The following is a 20,582-nucleotide window of genomic DNA, read 5'->3' as shown; positions in this document are numbered from 1 at the left end:
ACAGCACCACCATCAATAAAATAACAAATCATCTGCTCTCTTACATTTGTGTTCGCATGTCTCCGCATGACTGCTACAAGGCTGAGAGAGCCCGGCTCATCAGTGTACCTGACCAGATTTTAAAGGAGACTGAAAGGAAACGCTCTAAACGGGAGTAAGTGCGTTTAACCCTTTCGTCGTTTTTGATGGGGAAGAAATTTCCTGTTAGAAATGCCATGAAATACAATAAACCTGCTGCAGTCAGATAATACTGACAAGAAAAGACAGTGGGACCACATTGATTCAATAATCTTCACCTGGATTCCCTGAATGCAAAATAAATGACTAAAATTGCATAAGGTTTGGTTTTTATAATGGAAAGATTGTGAGCATTTATGTTTTTGCTCGATGTAAACCTCTGATCAATGTTGATATGAAACAGAACCCGAAAGTCTTTGCAAAACTCTATTATTCTACATTTCCTACCTAACATCACCATTTTCCAGTTTTATACTCGTTCAGTTTCCTCTCTGTAAATTATGTCTCCAGTCACCAGCTTTTGATGTGGAGTAGACTTTGAATTTTAGTAGAAATAAATTATTCCATCCAAATAAGGAGCTGCAACATTTGGCACAATGAGCGTCACCAGTCTAATTCTTCTTAAGAATCTAAAGGTGTCAATCCATCTAATTTTATAAAAAAGACAGCCGTATGTGTCAGACGTCATTCATTTCTGAATCCAAATGCAGCTGCAGGATGCTGCAACTCACGCCATCACTGCTGTTCCCTTTTATGTTTATTTTAAATTAATATTTGGCTTGCAAGTAATGCAGAGGAACTGAGCCATGCGAGCTGTGACTTGTAATTTCAAATTCACAAAGCTGAGGAGTTCTGGGGGGTGTATGTAAAAGATGGATGCACATGCTGCTATTTCATAAGATATGCACTCTTACAGGGACGCTGCTGAGAATCAGAGGGTACTTTTATCCTCTTCTCATGCTCACGTTCCTTCTTTGTATGTTTTGTTTTGTTTTTCGTCTGTCAACAGAGCTGCAATGAAGAAGATAGAAGCACTGAATATGGAGATTTCAGAAGCGGAGAAGCAAGTGAAGGAGGTGGATGAGCGTAATAATTCCCTCAGGAGGAAGAGGGAGGAGGTGATACAGGAGCAGGAAGTTCTCAGGGCCCAAGTAGAGGCCAGTCAGAGGGAGCACAGACGGCTGCTGAAAGAGCAGGAGGTCTGCAGGGAGGAGGTCACTGAATTAATGGGCAACAGGTACAAACTTCCTCGACCGTCAGCATCGAAAATGAAAAGTATTGGGTGACCTGATAGCTGAGAGGTTAGGGGGAATGTCACCTGGGAGTCAGTGACCTGAAATTTCCCTATTACCTGTCACTATCCACACACAAACATGTCTGAAAAATATGTACAAACAACTAGAATTAAAAAATTCTGTTTGAATTAGATAAATATTGGCGATTAAGATAGAAATATATGACCTGATTTCTGTTTTCTCACACATGTCACTGTTTTTCATTACCAGAGGCATCTTGGAAATGAAGCTGAAGAGCATCATGTCTGACAGAAAGCACCTGTATGAGAGCCAATCTGTGCAGCTCAGGGAGAAAAATAGGTACAGAGCTATGTGTGACTAAGCACCCGTCCCGCATGCAAATGAGTCCACACATACCAAAATACCTTAAAGGTACCCTGTGGTGTCTTTTTCTGAACAAACAAAATACATGTTTGCATTTAGTGTTATCCTTGAGCTCTCACAATGATGTTGAGTGCATTTCCTTCCTTACAACACTAGCAAAGCCAGATTTAAGTATTTCAAATCCAGCTTTATTTACATCCATGTTTGCTATCTCAAAATCTTCTTCTTCCCTGCCTGTGTTGGCACATGACTTGTACTGCCATTTGAGAGAAATCCCCATGTATGAGATATGAAACTGGAACTGAGTTGTAGAAAATCAGCCCCATAGCATTGCTACAGGTCAAAAACTCCACATTGTAATATACACACTTGAGCACTTCCTGTAAAGCATACCTTAAAATATAGTAAAGACATAAATGCATTGTCTTGATAGATATTCAATCAAAGAGATGATGTTTTACAGGTTTTTCAGCTTCAGTATGTACACACAGTTTCACTCTTTTTTTTTTTTTTTTTTTGAGAGCGTAGGTTCGTTCCCCGCATTCCAAACACGGCTGAAAAACCTTCACATTTGACAGGAATCTATATACAGTACAGTGTAATGAGCCAGATTTGAGACAATGAATTTCAGCTGGAAAGTGTAGGAGGCACAGCCTTTATGATGATGATAAATATTTAAAAGGTGCCTGTGTTTCTCCTCAGGCAGATGCAAGTCCTCAAGAGGATGGAGCATGCATTGACCATGGCCACAGAACAGCTCGAACTCACACAATCTATCTACAACAGATTACAGGCGCAGGTGACGTGTGGAACGCTATGAGATGTTACTGTCACATAAGACACATCTACTCAGATTTGAAGCAGTTAAAACAATAAGTCCTCCCTCTCGCTTTGTGGCTTTTGGAGACATTTTCTAGCTTTTGTCATGTTAAAATTGTGCAAAACTTAAATTTTGGTGCGTGTAACACATCTAATTGCAGCTTACATTTTACCAGTGAACCACACATTGTTAACTACAAGCACCTCTTTGTCTGCAGACATGATTTTTTTACTGGTATTGGCAATTGGTGAGGAAACATTTCTAGGCGTTGACACAGGTGTGGGAATATTATGAGTGCAAAATGTCACAGTGACAATAATCACCACATTAAATCTGTATTACACCAGGAGGGCTTTTTTTTTTTTACCCTTGAACTTCCTGTCATTTTACTGATGTGCACAGTTTTTAAAGCGAAAGTGGAAAAAAAAAAAAGAACAGAACATTACTTGTCGGAAATGCATCAGCACATAACAATATGAAAGGAAATCACTAAACTGCATCTGGGAATTCACACATTAGGGAAACAATGAAAACAACGCTGTCATACAATATGATTCATCCAAACTGACAACCAATAACGACTAATAACAACTCTCTCATGAACAATTACTCACAATAAATTTGACTGACGGCTGTTTAAATGAGTCTGTGGTTTTACCACAGAAATGCGTCACATTTAAATTGAACGGAATGTGATTGATGGGTTTAATATTTTCGAAGTATTACATTGCGAACTTTACACAGCATGATGGCTAATAATGTTATTTAGTTCTTCATGTAGCTAGCTGAAACATAATTGTGGTATTGCATTATCTTTTTTAAAACCCTAAAGCCCATTGATGTAGTTCTATTCCTGCTCCAAGGGCTAGAAGCTTTTAGATATTTGCAACATCGCTCATACCACAGAACACGAGGCAGAGTCTCTGGATTCAATGGCTATCAGAGAGGTTCTGACATTAGTTTTGCAGTCAGTGTTGAATGTGAGATTGAATGTGCACTGACTGAACTGTGAATGAAGTGTGAGAAGATGTGTTAAGATTCAGGGCAACTTGCGGTGGAAGAAAGATGTCGTAGCAAAATGAAAATTTGAACAGACTTAATTTTTCGCTTTACGTTGTGCTCTGAATTTTCAGCTAGATGCTGTGCCCGAAAGAGAGGCCAGTGTTCAACAAAGGATGGAGCTCCAGAAAGAGGTGGATGGTCTCAAAGTCAACTTTGAAAAACAGGTGGGGCTGTTTGGTTAAAACTGTGATAGCAAAGAGGTGATTAAACTCCATCTTGGATTTAAGTGTCCTTTTGTGTGTGTTTTGTAGTTCTTAACTTGGAGGTTTAATGTGTAAAAAAAAAAAAAAAAAACATGCTTACGTACTTTACGCACCAGCCCTTGAACCAATAGCCGTCTAACCCAAGCTTTACATAATCCTGCCTCCTCATTCCCTGCTGTTTCCAAGGTGAGCCATTCAAAAAGAGCAGCTGCCTCATAGTACACCAGGTTTATTTACTTTCTTAGAGCTGCTCCTGCTAACTCTTACAGTCTCAAGCACAAAGTAAGCACACCAAACAAAGTCAAATCCAAAATGAAGTTGTTGTCATTTACATATTTTTCTGTTTCAGTTGTCAGACAACAGGTGATAAAAGTGACTAGAATGCAGCCCATTTAGACTCTGTGTTAACCAGCAGTCACTTCAGAACCATTTCAAAGCTGCAGCTCTGCACCACTTAAATACTGATTTTATCACTGCAACAATGTCTGACAAACTCACAAAACACACATAAGGTAAAACAACACTTGTGCTATGTATTTGGCGATGTTTCCATGTAAAATGTTTGCTCAGAGACAAAGTTAGCAAAAATATAAACTCCTGATCTCACACACTTCATCACACACGTGTCTGTTGCCATGCTGACAATCAGAGACACAGAGTCTTCTTCCTGAAGGGGGTGTGGACAGATTCCATTCATTTAACACTACATTTAAAGCTACAGACCCTGAAATGGCCCGTCTGGAACGGGGCTAAAACTAGGAGTTATATAGTCACGGGGAAATTAACCATCTTTGCAGCATCTTGAGCTGAAAAATTGAAACACTCAGGAGACGTGAGACTTTTCTTAATTTACTGAAAAGGGGCACAATCTGGGATCTCTTAATTTATGCCTCAGACCTTTTTTTTTCTTTTTTCCCCCCGCTTCTTGTCACTTGCACTTTTTCTATGTAAATGCCAGAAATAGAGGATTTCAAATAGCATAATTTTCTAATACTATATCACACAGAAAACTTTAATTATCCCTTTGGGAAAAAGCCTACACTTTGCACAGAAAAGTTTCAATATTCATCGTCTATATCCATCATAGGAGACCTTGCCTTGCTATCCCATTCTTCTCTCAGTACCCTTTCAGTTTCATCCAAATAGTCATGAGATTTTTCAACAGCCTCAAATGTGTTCCCAACCAGCTATCAGTGGCTGAGGAGGAGAGCCAGAAGAAGCAGCAGTATGGGATGATTCAGGAGCTGCTGAGGGAGTCAAACCGCCTCAGAGAAGAGCTCCATAACCTCAGATGTCTCACACAGATCAAAGCAGAGGAGAGGGGCCAGAAGCACCGTGAACTGCTCAGGGCTGAGGTGCAATACAAACACACACACAAACCCGTGCACACACAATGCTACATTTAAAATACATTTTGATGTCATCATTAGTGCATTTCATAACGTACGAAGACACAGACATGCACATTTCACACATAAATGTGTTAAAAGGCATCAAAGAAGAACTGAAGTAGGCTTATATTTTTGGTACTTTTGATGTTAGTGTGAAAACTAATGACGAATTTTAAAGAGCACAGATGTCAACAATGCAAACAATCTTATATCAATACGGTGCAGTCATTTCAGAATGATTTAGAAAGTTTATAAACTGAAGCTACAGAAAGGAGGGCATATTTGAAAAAGAGAACAAATGCTTCTACATAGTTTAATTTTTTTCTCCTAAAAGATTCATGGCCTTCATCTCCTGATTAGTAAATAATGAAATCCCAAATCAACATCGACCAGCTCAAAAATAAATGAAAGCGTACAGGAAATTCGTAAAAATCCATACTAAGAAAAACAGGACTGCTAGATCAGCTAACTTATTTATTGTTTTGTTTTTATTTATTCAGAGTCAGAAGGGAAGCAGCTACAATGCTGAAAAATGTGCACCCACAAGCATGAACGAAGTTTGATGTTTTGCGAGCGCAGACATATACAAATAAACAAACCCACACACAGAGGTGATGATACTATAGTTTCACCTGCTTAAATCTACTCGCAGCAACTGAGCCAGCACATCCAGCGGGAGCTACGAGAGAAAGACCTGATCGTCACGGACCACAACAAGCTCAACGCTATGCTACAGCGCAGGTGTCACTGTTGTTTTCTCTTTATGCAAAAAAGGATGTTCCAGAGATGCCGTTAATATGCAGTATTAGGGAAATCATAATCATCTCCTCAGATGGCTTCAAGTCTTCTGTCTTGCTCGCTCTCTCTCTAAAATGAAATAAAACATGGAGATTTCACCGCACAATATTAATGTGGCCATTTCCACAACTGATAATTGATTCCCTGGTTATTTGTTTGGCTCCTCTGATCTGCATAAGAGCAGGAATCACAATTAATTCAGACATCTGCACATGCTGCCTGGGTAGAAAACCATGTCGTACTAATTGGTCATACTTCAGTGTTCAGACACAGACTAATGCGTATAGCACCACCCAGCACAACAACAGACTCTTAAAGTGCATTTATTAAGGTCAGAACAACAGAATACAGTCGGATACGGTTGCGCTTGACATGGAATCAGTCTCCCAAAATCTAGACGAGCTAAAAGAGGGGCAGGGCGATCATGAAATGTCTCGTATCCTCTCGCTGTTTTTATGTTTAGCTGTCATTGTTCTCAACTCATATTTCACACATGAATTTTACATTAAAATTTAATGACATCTCTTCTGTCAGAATTGTTTTTGAATAGCTGATCACTTGTGATGAATATGAAAGTTTGATAATTACTCTGTTGTAATTATGGCAATTTATAATGGCAGCTGTTTCTGACCAGATTGCTCAACTTTACATTTTAAGCACATGCAGGTGTGGAGGACACGTTGTCTATACGATTCACATCACAGGAGTCACCAAATGACGACCGGCTATGGATTTAAATCCCACACTAGTTAACAAGAAAGTAAACAGAGATAATGAACTCTATGCTTCCGAGCTACCACTGGCTAAGTAAATGCAAATAATCAACATACAAATAGGAGTAAATGACAAAATTCTCAGAAACCCGCTGCGGATTGGGAGTCTGACTTTGTAATGCAGATCAAGATTGTGTTTATTGCTAATCACTGTTCTTCTCCTTAGAATATCCCAGTATTCTAAACTGTGTGATATGATCGTGGAAGAGAAGAACAAGTACATCAAGTTGAAGGAAATCGCCTCACAGACAACCACAGAGTTGATGGAGCAGATTAAACTCCTGGAAAATGAGAAGGAAATCCAACGCACTATTGTCATCAACAAGGAAAGGTGTGTTCATTTATTTGGTAGAGGAAGGACGGAAGGTCACCTGGCTTAGAGATAAACATCAAAATGAGATACTGCAACAGCTCTACATCAAGTCCCGCCTTATTGAAGGCTATAAACTTTTGTTTTGTTGTTTAAACTTTGAATTTATGTGCAGGCAGTGTGTTTGTGGGTAGTTTTGTTTGCGAGGCTATCTCTGCATCTGCTACATAATTTGTCTTTGTCCATTCCAGATCGCTTGCAAAGGCCTGTATGAAGATCTCTAACAGCTCCAAAATGAGGGACAAACTACACTATGACATCTCAAAGGTCCACACACACACACACAAACACACACACAGAATGAGAAATACTTTTTTGTCATAACTGTAATAGTGGTTTCAAGGGAACTCTAAATGTCTGGCGGCACTTTCAGAGCGCAATATAGAGATCGAGAGACAAACCCACCTCCAGTGTTTGTCTTACAGCTTACACGTCTTATAGAGGACACCAAAACAAACACAGATTAGTTTTCAAGAGTTTGAACTTTTGTGTTTGTCTATTGTGCTGCAGAAGTTGCCTCTCAGTAGTTTTAAAGTTAATGTCTACCACTATCAAAGGAACACTTCGCACACGTATTTCATGAACTGACGTGTAGGAGAGAGAGGAGTATTTCCAAAGTGTCAAAAAGATTTGCAGCATTTTGGGGCTTTTTTGCAGCCTTTTTGAAACTCCAGCACTATCAGGTGAAAGCATGTCGTTCTACATATACGTCAGAGTTTGCCAAGAAAGAATAACGTGTTGTTTCTATTCGAAAGAGATGCATACTGCACTGGTAGCTCACACCGAATACAATCTAGCAGAACACCAGAACAGATCTTTGTCGGGCCTTGTCAACTCGACATCACAGAATAAGAAATGTATAGACACAAACACACATATCAGGCGGTTGGTTGTCATGTACATGATGAGAACTGATCAGTCGGAGCAGAATTGGTGCTCTTCAGGGCATGCAAAGGAACATATACATCAACAGTTTAGTGAGAAATCAGAATTACATCAGCTTTTAAGAAATATCTAGAAAGTGTGGCTCATTTCCTAAGAATCTGCGCAGCCTTAAGATCTTTTTTTTCTGACACTGTAATCGTATATCAGACCCTTTCTTACTTCAAACATCTCGTAGGTTGCCTGGAAGCAGCATAACATCAGTCAGGACTGTGAGGACAACAAACTTGAGCTGACAAGACTCTCACAAATGATCAAACTCCAGGAGGAGACGCTTCTGGATATAAACAAGAATCACGAAACTGCCATACAGCGACGCAACTTTCTGTATGTTGGTAGCTTGAAGCTTGCACAATGTAGAGTATTTAAACCACTTTGAATAACGGTATACACGTGTGATCTCGCTATGCTCACAGAGGAATTCAGCTCCTGGAACACGAGGAGGTTTTGTTCAACTACCACGAGAAGGTGAACATCCAGGAGGCAGCCATCACAAAGACCAATATGGCTATGGAGACCCTGGAGAAGGACATCAAAGACTTGGAGATGGCAATTAAAGAGGAGAGGAGGCACATAGACCTGAAGAAGAAAGACGTGCTCCTCAAGAGAAAACTGGAGGGAGAGATTGCCATGCTGCAGATAGAGGTAGAAAAAATATGCTTGCATCCCTGCACAGACACAAGAAGTACAGCTGACAGTTCTGCACTGATAGAACAATCAACAAAGAGGAAATTTCGCCAGACTCTTAGAACTGCAGCGCACACTAATTACCTAAAAAGATGTAGATGAAAAGCCGTGTTTACTCATGAGATACTTAAAAGTTGCTGAGGATGAGTAATTGACACGTTTAATGGAAATCCGTCATTAAAATCGTTTCTGACACCCACTTCTCCTTTCTCTGTAACTCCTCTTCTTCCTTGTTTACAAGAAATGAGAAACACTTCCTTGTTTTGATGTTTCTGATCATCTGCAGCCCACTTTATAGTTCTCCAAAGTTACAGCAAAGGTGCACTGCAGTCCCGAACAGTGTTGTGTTGCTTATTTTCGTCGGGGTCGGTATTAGGTCCTCCGTCAGGTTTATTATCGTCTTGAATGAGCATTGCAGATGGCTTGCTTGTGTTATTGTCTTCTGTAACGCCCCTACAGTTTCCCTAGAGTGGCTTCACTAACATAACCACTAATTGGTGCAGATTGTGTCTGCAGAATACCGCTGTCCACATTTCTCCAGCAGCGTGACCATGACTACATCAGGATGTGGATTCATAATTCGATCTGGAAGCAGTTAGACCTGTCAATTAGAGCTTCCTGGTGTGATCAGATCATAAAAAGTTGGACTGGAAAGACAGATTGTGTGTCCGCAAAGTTTTTCTTGGACTCGTCTGTCTCAGTCTCTGGCCTGCAGACAGACATGCATACTTTCTCCCACAGCGCTTGGTGCTATTGTCCAGCTACGTGTGTGTGCGTCCGTCCTCGTAAGAACAATTCATGTGAGTTATTTAGTGTCAGTGGGAATCGTAGGGAGTGCATAACTGCGTATGCAAGTTGGACGGGTCTCGGGTTTTGCAGATAATTGTTTAACTTGATGTCTGTCTGTGTCAAGCCAGGGGAACTCCAAAAAAGAGCAGTTTAAGTGCAGTGCTTTAGAAGACAATACTTAGAACAGTTCAGACGCTCAGTTCACCACTAATGAGCAGATCTCTGTTTTGAAACACATTCAGAATCTCATCTTATAATGAGACTTGTTCGGGTAAACATACTGTGTAGGAAGGCTTTCTCTTTAATGAACAGGCTCGTATTCTAATTTGCTCTCAGTAAATATCAGCAAACATATATATTTCAACCGTATTCAAGATTCATTTTGCTTTTGCATGTGAGCCGAGTCTCTCCAAGGACTCGGCAGTGGACTCGGGGCAGAATTATTGCGAGCATACACACACAACTTTACCATTCAAAACAAAAGATTTTAGAAAAAGAAGTGTACATTTATGGGAATGTTGTTTTTCAGCTAATGCACCAAAACTATTTCTGTAGGCTGTCTTTGATCAGTCAAACAAAGGAAGTTGATTGCACTGTTTTCAGAGGTGATGCTCTCATCATTTTGTCGAGGTGTTGAGCCTGTAGTCAAACATTCTCCTAAGTCTGAACAGAGACAGAAAGAGCACTTGTTAGGCAACCTCAGAACAGAAATGCAAAAAGAAGATGAAGATCTAAACCAAGAGGGACAAACCCAAACAACCACATGCTGCACAAGTGTGACACGACACAGACTCGGATACACATGAATAAATAACAAACATTTTCAAGCAACTTTGCAATACATTGATAGTGACAGGCACGTAGACGGAGAGAGTTTTGAGAAGAGACGCACAAACACAAACACACGCTGAGTTTTCCTGCCAGTGGCTGCATCACGGGACTGGGTGTGTTGCTACTCTGGAATCAGAGCAACTGGTTTAGACTTGCTGCTTGACCAGACCTCTCTTATCTGAGCTTTGTGCTGTTTTGGATGAACCCAGTGTTGGAAGAGACTTCGCCATGTGCTGCTCCTCTGAAAAACAACCCTTTCCCTTTCCTCCATCTGTTTACTCCTTCTGCTGTTTGTCTTCTACAACAGGCCTCGTTGGCTTTTTTTTCTTTCGCTCATACTTGATATTGTTTCTCTCGTTGTTAGTTTTTTTTACTCTTACCTTTCTCGCCTTTGTCCAAGAATTTTTGTTTTCATTGTTGTCATGAGGAATTTTGTTAACTGGAAGTAACTGTATCTATCCATTCTTCCTTCCAAATTCTGGCCCGTCTTTACATCCTTCTTCCTCTCTCTGACTGACCTTGCATTTGGCTGTACATAAAGTGGATTCCAGACTGAAATATAGCCCCAACTATTAGACTGGCAACAGTCTGGAATAGAAAATGTTGTTAAACCTTTCATATGCCAAAAGGATTAATCCTTCTGTCTTTCCTTCAAGCACTACCAAGACGTTGGCATTTGTGGTTTGGAGTAAAGTTCCTCTTTGAACATCATGTCAAAATGTGTCTCATACTTTCGGGTGGAGTCTGTGACTGTGGAGACAGATTGTTGATATTTAGCGAGTTAGCATATTTAGGTATCTTGTACCAGGTTCTACTGTGCATGAGCTCATATGTGCACAGGACAGGCTGGAATAGTGTAGTAATTGTAGTATTTGTTTCCCATTTGGAGCCAGGATTGTGCATGAAAACTAGATTTTTTTTCAGTAGTAGACAGTGAGGACATATTCACTTAATTTGGCACAAAGTGCAGAGGATTAGCGTTGCTGATTCTACCGTGAAATTTATAGCTAAATACGAATTATGTTCTTTTCGACCTCTGTATGCTAACAAACTCAACTAAAATAGGAACTGTAAATATACCTGTACATTACACCTGCCCTACATTAGCATTTTAGCATTGCCATTGTACCATTTTAGCATGCCGCTGTTAGCATTTAGCTGAACGCTCTGCTGTGCCACCTCGGCTCAAGCTCACAGAGATGCCAGCTCAACTGGAAACTCTTAGTCATGTTTGGATACACATGCAACTCTGAGAATCAACAGTTACATCCCTGATTAGTTTATCAATCCATCTGTTTGTTCATCCATCCGTCCTTTCAGCCATCCAGTCATTCAGTATTTCTCCCTCTCCTTCTGTGTGTAAATAGCAAATCATTTTCTAAATCACAGTTTTCCATCGTACAGCCGTCTAGCTCCCCCGGGTACCAAAAGTGAATCATGGGGGTCTCTCCTTTTGCGGGACGCTTGCCAGCTCAATTCATTCTCCCTGCGAATTCATTCTCTATGCGAATTCAATTTCCATGCAACTGCCTTGCTGTCGATTTATCATATATATTGTATATTTGTATTCATCTGTGACCAGTTTATCTGTTCGTTGCAGACAGACCCCCCCTCCTCCCTTTGATGGGAAATTTTGACAAAGATAGATTGGGCCATCTGTGAGACTATTGAAGTTCAATATACTCTGAGGCTTTCATTTGCTCAGAGGAATTTTAATTGCTACAAAATAAACAGAGGTTGGTGTCGGATTTAGAATTTACTACTTGTTTATGAGTCGCTGGCACATCAACAGCTCAAACACATACAGGTGCGCATGCATCAGCGCCCACGCTGAGATCTGTGCAGTGTTTGTGGCATCCAAATATCGTTGAACAGTCGTCTAATGACTAGCTGCACTGTTATACACAGTGGCATCAGCAATATCGCATACAGGCACACAGTCAGTAGCAGAGTGAGATTTGGAAGAGGGTGGGGCTCATGACAGACAGCACTGTCCCTGTGGTGGTGAGTCATATTGTTTGTCTGTCCCTCTCTTAAATCTTTGTCCAACCTGTCTGGAACTTATTACCGTGGGGAAACCCTTCCAGAATCTCGTCTTGACAGTGTGTGTGTTTATGTTTACGAGTGCGTCCCGACCTTTTTATGTGACGTTTCCCCACAGGCCAGTCAGACGAACTCAAGAACCCCTTCATCAACACCACAGCTCATGATTTTACATTTTACTGTAATGCAACATTTATATAAACCATCAAGGTGAACAGTTTTTCTTTATCTTTTATTGTTAAAATTACAAAAATAGAGTTTCCTGTTTTTACACATACATTAACAAACTGAAACAAACATACAAAAAAAAAGTACATCTTGGTAATAACCTGTAATAACATGGTGGTGATAATAACATAGTAATAACCCAGTTCAAACTGAAATTATTACAATAGGTAACTCTAGTTGGCGATACTTATTAATATAAATATATAATCAATATAACTTCCATTCATTATAATACGGTTTGAACAATCTATGCTGGTAGCTAACAACTTTTTATTCACACGTTATGCTGACAATTTCCAATTGTGTATCCATATATTTAGCCTGCTAATTCAGTTTATCCGCTTTTAGCAAACATTTAACCATGAATCCATGCTACTGGCAAACAGTGTCTGAAACTATTAGCCATACTTTTAGCTATTAATGTCCAACTGTTTATCCAATTTTAGTTAGCTGTTTCATTTGTTTGTCCAATATGTTTGACAAACAATTTTATCTGTTTATTCTCTTTTAACTAACAGCTTTAAAGGTCCAATGTTATTTTCCTTTTCAGGAAAATATTGAAATTATCATATGTCCTCAGAATGTGTCTTTTAGTCTTTCAGCCCAAATTACTGCATAAATGGTTCATTTCACCATGACTGTATAATCCTTGGTTTTAGCGCTGTTATAAAAGGGCTGTTCAGTGTCTGTAGCTGTAAATGCAGCCGAGCTGCTGCTGTCCACGCCCCCTTCAGGAAGAAAATTCTGTGTCTGTGACTGGCAGCTCGGTGCTTAATGGGCTGTGTTTCAGTCGCTATTTTATACTCATTGTTGTCTGACAACAGAAACAAAAATAATATTTCGTAATAACAGCTTTATTGGGAATTCAGCTTTATTAAAACAGAGTATATGTGAGCACAGAGAGCAAGGTAAAAGCAAACAGATGTAAAGAATGGCCAAGTTTAGGTTGCACTGAAGCACAGCTGGCGACAAGAAAACACAATAACCCACATAGTCCTTATTTCCACCATCTCGGAATGTCCCTCAGCTTTGCAATTTCCACAGAGCTCTAACCTGTGGGCACACATTCAGAGCTAACGGTAATGTTAGTCACATTAGCAGCTCAATGTGCTACACTAAGAAATTTCCCATTGTTGTCGTGACACTGCCAGAAAAAAAATCCACCAGATCTTCGGTTCCTTAGATGCTGGGAAGGGAGTGCATGAATACTTTGGTGTTCACTCTTGCAGTCAACAGCAGAACATTGTGTGTGTTTGACTTGTGGTTGTGACATTTTACAGTTAGCAGAAGCAGCTCCAGAAAGTAAACCAACCCGATGAACTGTGCGGCAGCTGCTCTTTCTAAATTGCTTACGTTGGAAAGTGAGGGGGCAGAATTATACAAAGTTTAAGTTAGACAACTTTTGGTTCCTCACTTGGATCATAGCAGCTGAGCGGTTGTGGGAGGCTTGAACAAGTGCAAAAGTAAACATCTTTATATCTTAGCAGCTTTTACCTTACACCTCCAAGTTTATAACAACCACAAAACGGAATAAAAATGGATTCCCAGACCTTTTAAAGAATCCTGTATCCTTGGGAGAATTTCATAACACCGAACATGGGAGTTGTATTTCCCACCCCTCACCCCAAAAAACCAGCTGAACCAGGAAACATCCAGCTAATCGTGTTGTTATATTGGCTTGAGTGTGTTGTCGTGACACTTTGTGCATGTGTAGTAGAAGTATAACCTGTGAGGGGAAAACGGTGACTGGTGACTCTTTTATGTCTCTGTGACCATTAAAATTGCAGCTCTGGGTCTCTTCCCATTAATTTCTGTAGGAGTTTGGTCTTGTTAGCCTAAAAATAACTACGGAGGATGTTACCAAGAAAGGCTGCCAAGTGATGAGACTTGTCTATAAAGACCTGAACTGTTTATACATCCTGATAGCAAACAGTTTATCTATACTATAAGCAGTTTTAGGTAGCACTTTCGATTATTTATTCACTTTTTTGCCGCTACTTATCTGTTTACGCTTTTCATGTATTCCTTTCGGCTCTCTGTTCCTACTGATTATTTATTACTTTCAGTTAGCTGTTAACGTTCCTGCTCAAACCTGTCCAGGTCCACTCAAGTCTTTAATTAAGTTGTAATTTGTTTTTTCGGATGAGTAGAACTAATCTTTCAACGTACCCTTTGGCTATCGAAGTACCCCTCAGGGTACTTGCACCCCTGGTTGGGAATCACTGATGTATACTGCATGTGAGAAAGTCAGACAGGGTCGAGAGCAAGTTAAAAAAAAAAAAAAAAGAAAAAAGAAAAAAAGCAGACACACAGAAATAGGAAGGCTGACCAAAAGGCTTTGTGTGCTATAAGAAACTCAACAACCCTTGAAAGTCATTTGGCAACTTCACTTCTTAAATCTCATTTCTCTCGAGACTGCTGGCTAAATAGCCAAGAATATCCAGATTTCTAACTCAGACAACTCTTCAGACAATGTTGGGCTGGAGGCCAGATGTAGTCATGACAGTGTTACAGATCTGTTTGGGGGACTACTGGTGGATTTGTACTGCTTGGATTTAGCATTTAAATGACAATTGCTTTAAATGGAAATCTAAGAAATGTGTTTTGTTTTTTTTTACAGTGAAGAGGTTTTCAGATAAGTTTTAGTAATTGAATCAACGTCTTCCATCCTTAACAAAATCTAACAATAGTATAGTAATAATATAGAAGACATTTTAGTTTGCTTTGCCTTGTAGTTGAGCCGTGGGTCATAACTCTGAATTATATCTGATCGCTGATTACTTTTAAGGTCATACATGGTGTGTCTTTCCCCGAGTCATCTCCATTATCTATACACCACTTAATCCTCACTGGGGTCATGGGGGGCTGGAGTCTATCCCAGCTGACTCAGGGTGAAGGCAGGAGACACCCTGGACAGGTCACCAGTCTATCACAGGGCTACACTTAGAGACAGACAACCAAGCACACTCACATTCACACCTACGGACAATTTAGAATCACCAATTAACCTCAACATGTTTTTAGACCTTGTGGGAGGAAGCCAGAGAACCCGGAGAGAACCCACGCTGCACGGGGAGAACATGAAAACTCCACCCATTGCTCCACGTTGCAGCCCTAGTTATTTTTCTTTTAATGTATTGTGAACTTTCACGTATCCTGTGGGGCTCTGCAGGCAGGAACCTTCTAACTATCCCAGATTGAGGATGAAAACTGAGGGCTTTTGTTGTCAGCGGCTTCAAGGCTGCGGACTGATTTGCCGGAGGAATTCAAGCTGGCAGAATGTGTATCATCTCGCAAATCTCTTCTTAAAATATAGCCTTAACTTTTAATTTTTTGTTTTTCATTCCAGTGGCCTCTGGGGTAGTTTTACTTTACTGACCTTTCTGCTTTACTGATCTGTCCCCTTCTGTCTTTTATCTGTGTTGATTATGAGACTTTTTGTAACCTAATTTTGGGACGTGGTATATAAATAAGGTCATTATTTATTTTATGATTACACTGTTAAGCATGCAGTGCATCATCTATTACTTTTAAAGCCATCAAGTTAACTACTAACTGAGCTGAAATTATGCAAATGCTATGCAAATTGTAGGCTGCATGGATGCTGTCGTATCTCCAATGTTTTACAGCGTTCATGAACCAGGAAAGCGGCTATTATTTCTGACTGTCGGATGAAGAAAACAGAGAGGCAGGCAGGCAGAACTGAGACACTGACACAGGGACAGATGAATGCAAAGAGAAAGACAAACGTTGGTGTATACGAACAGAGGGATGAGGACGGGCATAAAAATGCTACGAGCGAGGAGGGGGGGAAAAAAAAGATTGATTGAAGATTGGGGAGAGGAGAAGGAGGGTGACACCGGCACTCTGTATGCCATCCATCATGTAGTGTTTAAGTGACTTCGGGTGGTTACATATGAGGGTGGAACGCACATCAATCAGGCTCAGAAGTGAAGACTGGACACACCTGTCTCAGTCAGGAGTCTGACAGCTGAAGTTCATTGACATTTAAAGCTTTTAAATAAATAAGTGCGGCGTTCGTGTTTATTTAGACAAATAAATCTGCATGTATTTCCTTCCTGTGCGTATGTGCTGATTTGGGCAAAGTTTTAAATATGGGTTGTCCCATCTTAAATCATCAGAGGCCTTCAGTTGGAACAGCTCCGATTTGCTTGAAACTTTTTTTTCTATCATAAACAATGAATATTTAATATAATATCTGTCAAATTTTAGATTGCTATACAGTGCTGCCCACCTACCACTTTATAAAATATCCCGTTTATAATCATAAAATGTACAAGTCCTGAATCATTTCCTGTATAACCTAAAGTAAAACAGCCCGTTTATTGTCATAGAATAATGTCAGAATCCCAGTTTTTACCGGAATTCCCTGAATTTGATTCCAGGAATAACTTTTGCCCGTCTAAAGTCATAGCCGGCTAATCGTCACGACTCATGAGCCGAGCGTCGGTCATGCGTGGCAGATTATCACATCCCGGTCAGCCGCGGAAGGCAGCGTGTTTGTTTTTTTGTCAATGACCTGCTCACCTGAAATCTGCTTCACCGAGTTATTCACACACTGTCTGACATTAATTAGAGCATCACAGAGAACGGCACTGCTGCAGAGCATGTCGTCACTCATAATTAAACGGCTCAGCTAGTTAATCAGGATAAGTTAATCCTCTGGAAACCCTCTGATTTAAGGAAATAACTGTTATTGATGGGACAGCTTTTCGTAATGTTTGAGCTTTTTTCATGTTCAGACACTTTTTCTAGTTTAATATTTAATAAAAGGTTAAAACAAGTCTTATTTTCTTTCCTTAAATACTTAATTTCCCAGATACATGCTAAATACGTCCGATATAGGCCATGGAGATCGTGCTGGTCCAGTTTTCACACCCAAACTCACCGCCATCTTGACAGCCGCTTGTTGGAATATCCCGGATATCGTTGTAGTTCCGATCTGGACCAAGGGTATGATAATAAATCGGCAGCACTGTATTAAGTACTTTCCGAGACACTGTTTTCACACATTGATCCTGGAAGCTATGTTTTAGTATCTCAGGAACTATTCATGATGAAAAGCTGAAATTTTCACTCATTTCTCAACATGCCATTTATTTAAAAAAGTAAATAAAATAGTCTGTAATCACGGGTGAGTTGAATATGAAAAAAAAGCTCCCATCTTTGAGCACGCATTGAAAATATTGATGATGTAGAAGTCAGCTAGTGATATTTTCTGAACCGCATGTAGTTGCATGTAACAACAGTGGAAAATGTGCTGAAAGTGAGTTGAAGAGCAATTAAAATATATATAATCTAGAAAAGTATTTGATATATTAAGCTAAAATTTTACAATATCTTTATAAATATCCATATTTATGCTACAAAAATCTGAGACGATTGAGCAGAATTTTTTATGAATTAAGATGAAATGACCCATACTTGGAGAAAAAAATAAATAAAAAAGAAATTACAGTTTTTGTGTTCTCCGGAGGGAGTAAATTCATTTGTAAATTGATGCTGCTGGCTCTGGTAATGTGCAGTGTCTTTACAGTGTAAGGAGTGCTGATGTTGCTGTGAGTTTTAACAGGTTTGTAGTCATTCTGCTTTAGATGAAACGGGACCTTTGAAGAAAGACGCTAGCTGGAGCCCCTCCAGTCTTGAAACTCACATGGTAATTCTGCAAGAATATTCCAAAATGGTTTCATTCCCTTTTGAAAAAAAGGCAAAAATGAAAAATATTATACAGTTTCAAAAGAAGGAAAACATAATCGCTCCAGTTTGTGGCGTTGCTACAACATTTGTTGGCCTTCCTTCGCATGCTCAGCAGGAAACTGAGTCATTTTGCCAGATTTGTTGCTCAATTCTGCCTTTGACATGATGTAATCATGCATTCAACTCCACATACGCTGAGCTAGCTTTTGTTGTCGGAGACATATTCTCTGTGAAATCTACAGATAACCCCGCTCCCTGTTGGTCAGCCCCAGTTCCTGTTTCTCAGCATCTCTTGTCTCTCTAATTCTGTCTGTCTTGTCTGCTTTCACATCGCATCTCTCGCTCCTTCCCTCACTCTGGCCTTCATGCTGTTCCTCCTTTTGCTCTTCTTCACTTCATCTTCCTCCGTCTGTCAGTCTTTTATCAGCCAGCATCCGAGCACATCTTTTTGTCTATCATTTGCCTACTGTCAGTGTTTTCCCCCCATTATTTTTTTTCTCTAACTTTTCGCCCGACAAATACCTTTTAGTTAATCACATGACAGCCATACTATCAAGTTAAAACTGCAGTCATATGACGATGAGGGAGAGGCAGCTTTTTAACAGGCTGATCACCTAAGTCGCTTTTAATCAGACTCGCTGTCTGGGTACATAAGAGAGGCTTCATTAATCCCGTCCAGGAAGGGAGGGAGAATGGGAATCATCACTTTGTTCCACGCTGTCTTCCTTCGCTCACATTAGATCCGTGCACGTACGTTCGCTCGCATCCACGCCGTATGGTCGAGTGGAGAGAAGCTGCTGTTTCATAAGCAAGGTCACGTCAGGTCAGACCGCCCGTGTACAGCGTTTTTCCTCAACCCTGTTTTTCTCGACTCCTCTCTTCACTTTCCGCTGTCCAACCGATCTCTTTACTTAAATTTGTCTTCGATCTCCCCGGGCGTCTATTAATACTTCTCATGTAGTCTCTCTTTTTCTCTCGCTTGCTGTCATCTGATCGAAGTTTTTTTTCTTTTTTCTTTCTATTTTCTGCTTACGTCCTTTTCTCATCATTCCTGTCACGGCTCCTTGATCAGCTCAGCTTCGTATGTTTTTATATATAGACTACCTTTATGTTGCTGTAATGGGGCCACTGGGCATTTGAATTCCCCGTTGAGACAATGAAGCCGCTTTTAATTGCTCGTTTCCATCTGCGGTCCCTGCTTATAGGTCACAAGGCCACCCGACTTCTTATTCATCTTTGTCTCCATGATCTGCATGAAATACTGGAGATTAAAGAACCTCTTTTTGCGTGAAACGGACTGACCAGGTGATTCATTTTGTAGCTATGAAGCTATATACTCTGCAAATAATCATCGTTATTTTTAACTAATGTGGTGATTATTTTTTTTAACTGGTTCATTTGTCAATAAAATACAAAGCGATTCCCAAAGCTGCTTGGTTCTGTTTGAAGACTACATTAAACTAACCCTTTAACAGCAATCTGAAGGTGAGGAAAGTCTTACTCCACACTGCCTGTGACACATATATATTCTGTATATGTAGCTGTTTATACAAGACTCCAGTGGCTTGTTTAGTTTTGTCACTGTTATATTTTTTAGGGCACACTGTTCCATCAAACAGAAATAGTTCAGACACTTTTGCGCATCATCTTCTACACATCTTTGCCCAAATTCAGCCTGACATACTTGATATCTTTCAAAACTTTGGGATCTGCACTTGAATTTTAATAACAGCTCTCTGTGTTTGAATGCTGGGACACAAAAAAAACACACATTTGTACTGACTGTTCTTACAGTTTTACAATGATATAAAATAGAGGAAAACAGGAAAGCTCTCGAGTTCGGAAGCCGGAATGATTGTGAGGTTATTTGGCATTTTTCCTGGAAAGATTGTTTTATATGCGCCCCGTGGAGGTTCTGTTCTGTTACTCACAATGCATTTTGTGTATTGTTTGAGATCTAATTTAAAGTGTGAAAAGTGTTTGTTTCCTCATAAAACATTCGCAAAGCTGATTTTGAAAACATTTTAAATCCGTGTTAGTTTGCTGAAGTACTGTTTTGTTTTTTTTACTCCCCGATCACAAAACTGAAAAAGAAAAAAAGGCCTTCAGTCATTATATTAGAATAACAAGGCTGCAGTAAGAGATTCAAAGTCCTCAGTTACACAATAAAGACAATTTTCTGGGGAGAAATGAAGATTTAGAGCCGCTGTGTGAGCAGGAATGGATTATAATAGAGATATTTCGAGAAAAGTACCTCAAGTCAAGGTAAAAATGACCAAAAAGATAAATG

At 39.9% G+C, this 20,582-nt stretch overlaps 1 protein-coding gene across 1 annotated transcript in view; it reads left to right on the top strand.

The window, feature by feature from the left end:
* Positions 1–20,582, top strand: part of ccdc146 (coiled-coil domain containing 146) — a 42,533-nt gene that overhangs the window by 8,206 nt on the left and 13,745 nt on the right. Inside the window, exons 7-17 of the mRNA XM_008278913.1 lie at positions 81–154; positions 1,028–1,255; positions 1,524–1,613; positions 2,340–2,436; positions 3,591–3,683; positions 4,910–5,077; positions 5,766–5,854; positions 6,851–7,015; positions 7,246–7,321; positions 8,175–8,323; positions 8,413–8,641. Of these exons, the coding sequence (XP_008277135.1) occupies positions 81–154; positions 1,028–1,255; positions 1,524–1,613; positions 2,340–2,436; positions 3,591–3,683; positions 4,910–5,077; positions 5,766–5,854; positions 6,851–7,015; positions 7,246–7,321; positions 8,175–8,323; positions 8,413–8,641 (1,458 nt within the window). The remainder of the gene's footprint in view (positions 1–80; positions 155–1,027; positions 1,256–1,523; positions 1,614–2,339; positions 2,437–3,590; positions 3,684–4,909; positions 5,078–5,765; positions 5,855–6,850; positions 7,016–7,245; positions 7,322–8,174; positions 8,324–8,412; positions 8,642–20,582) is intronic.

This window comes from Stegastes partitus, unplaced genomic scaffold (assembly GCF_000690725.1).
Source record: "Stegastes partitus isolate 25-593 unplaced genomic scaffold, Stegastes_partitus-1.0.2 Scaffold137, whole genome shotgun sequence".
NCBI classification, from domain to species: Eukaryota; Metazoa; Chordata; class Actinopteri; family Pomacentridae; genus Stegastes; species Stegastes partitus.
Note: the sequence above shows the minus strand (reverse complement) of the source record. Positions and strands in the feature narration are given on the sequence as shown.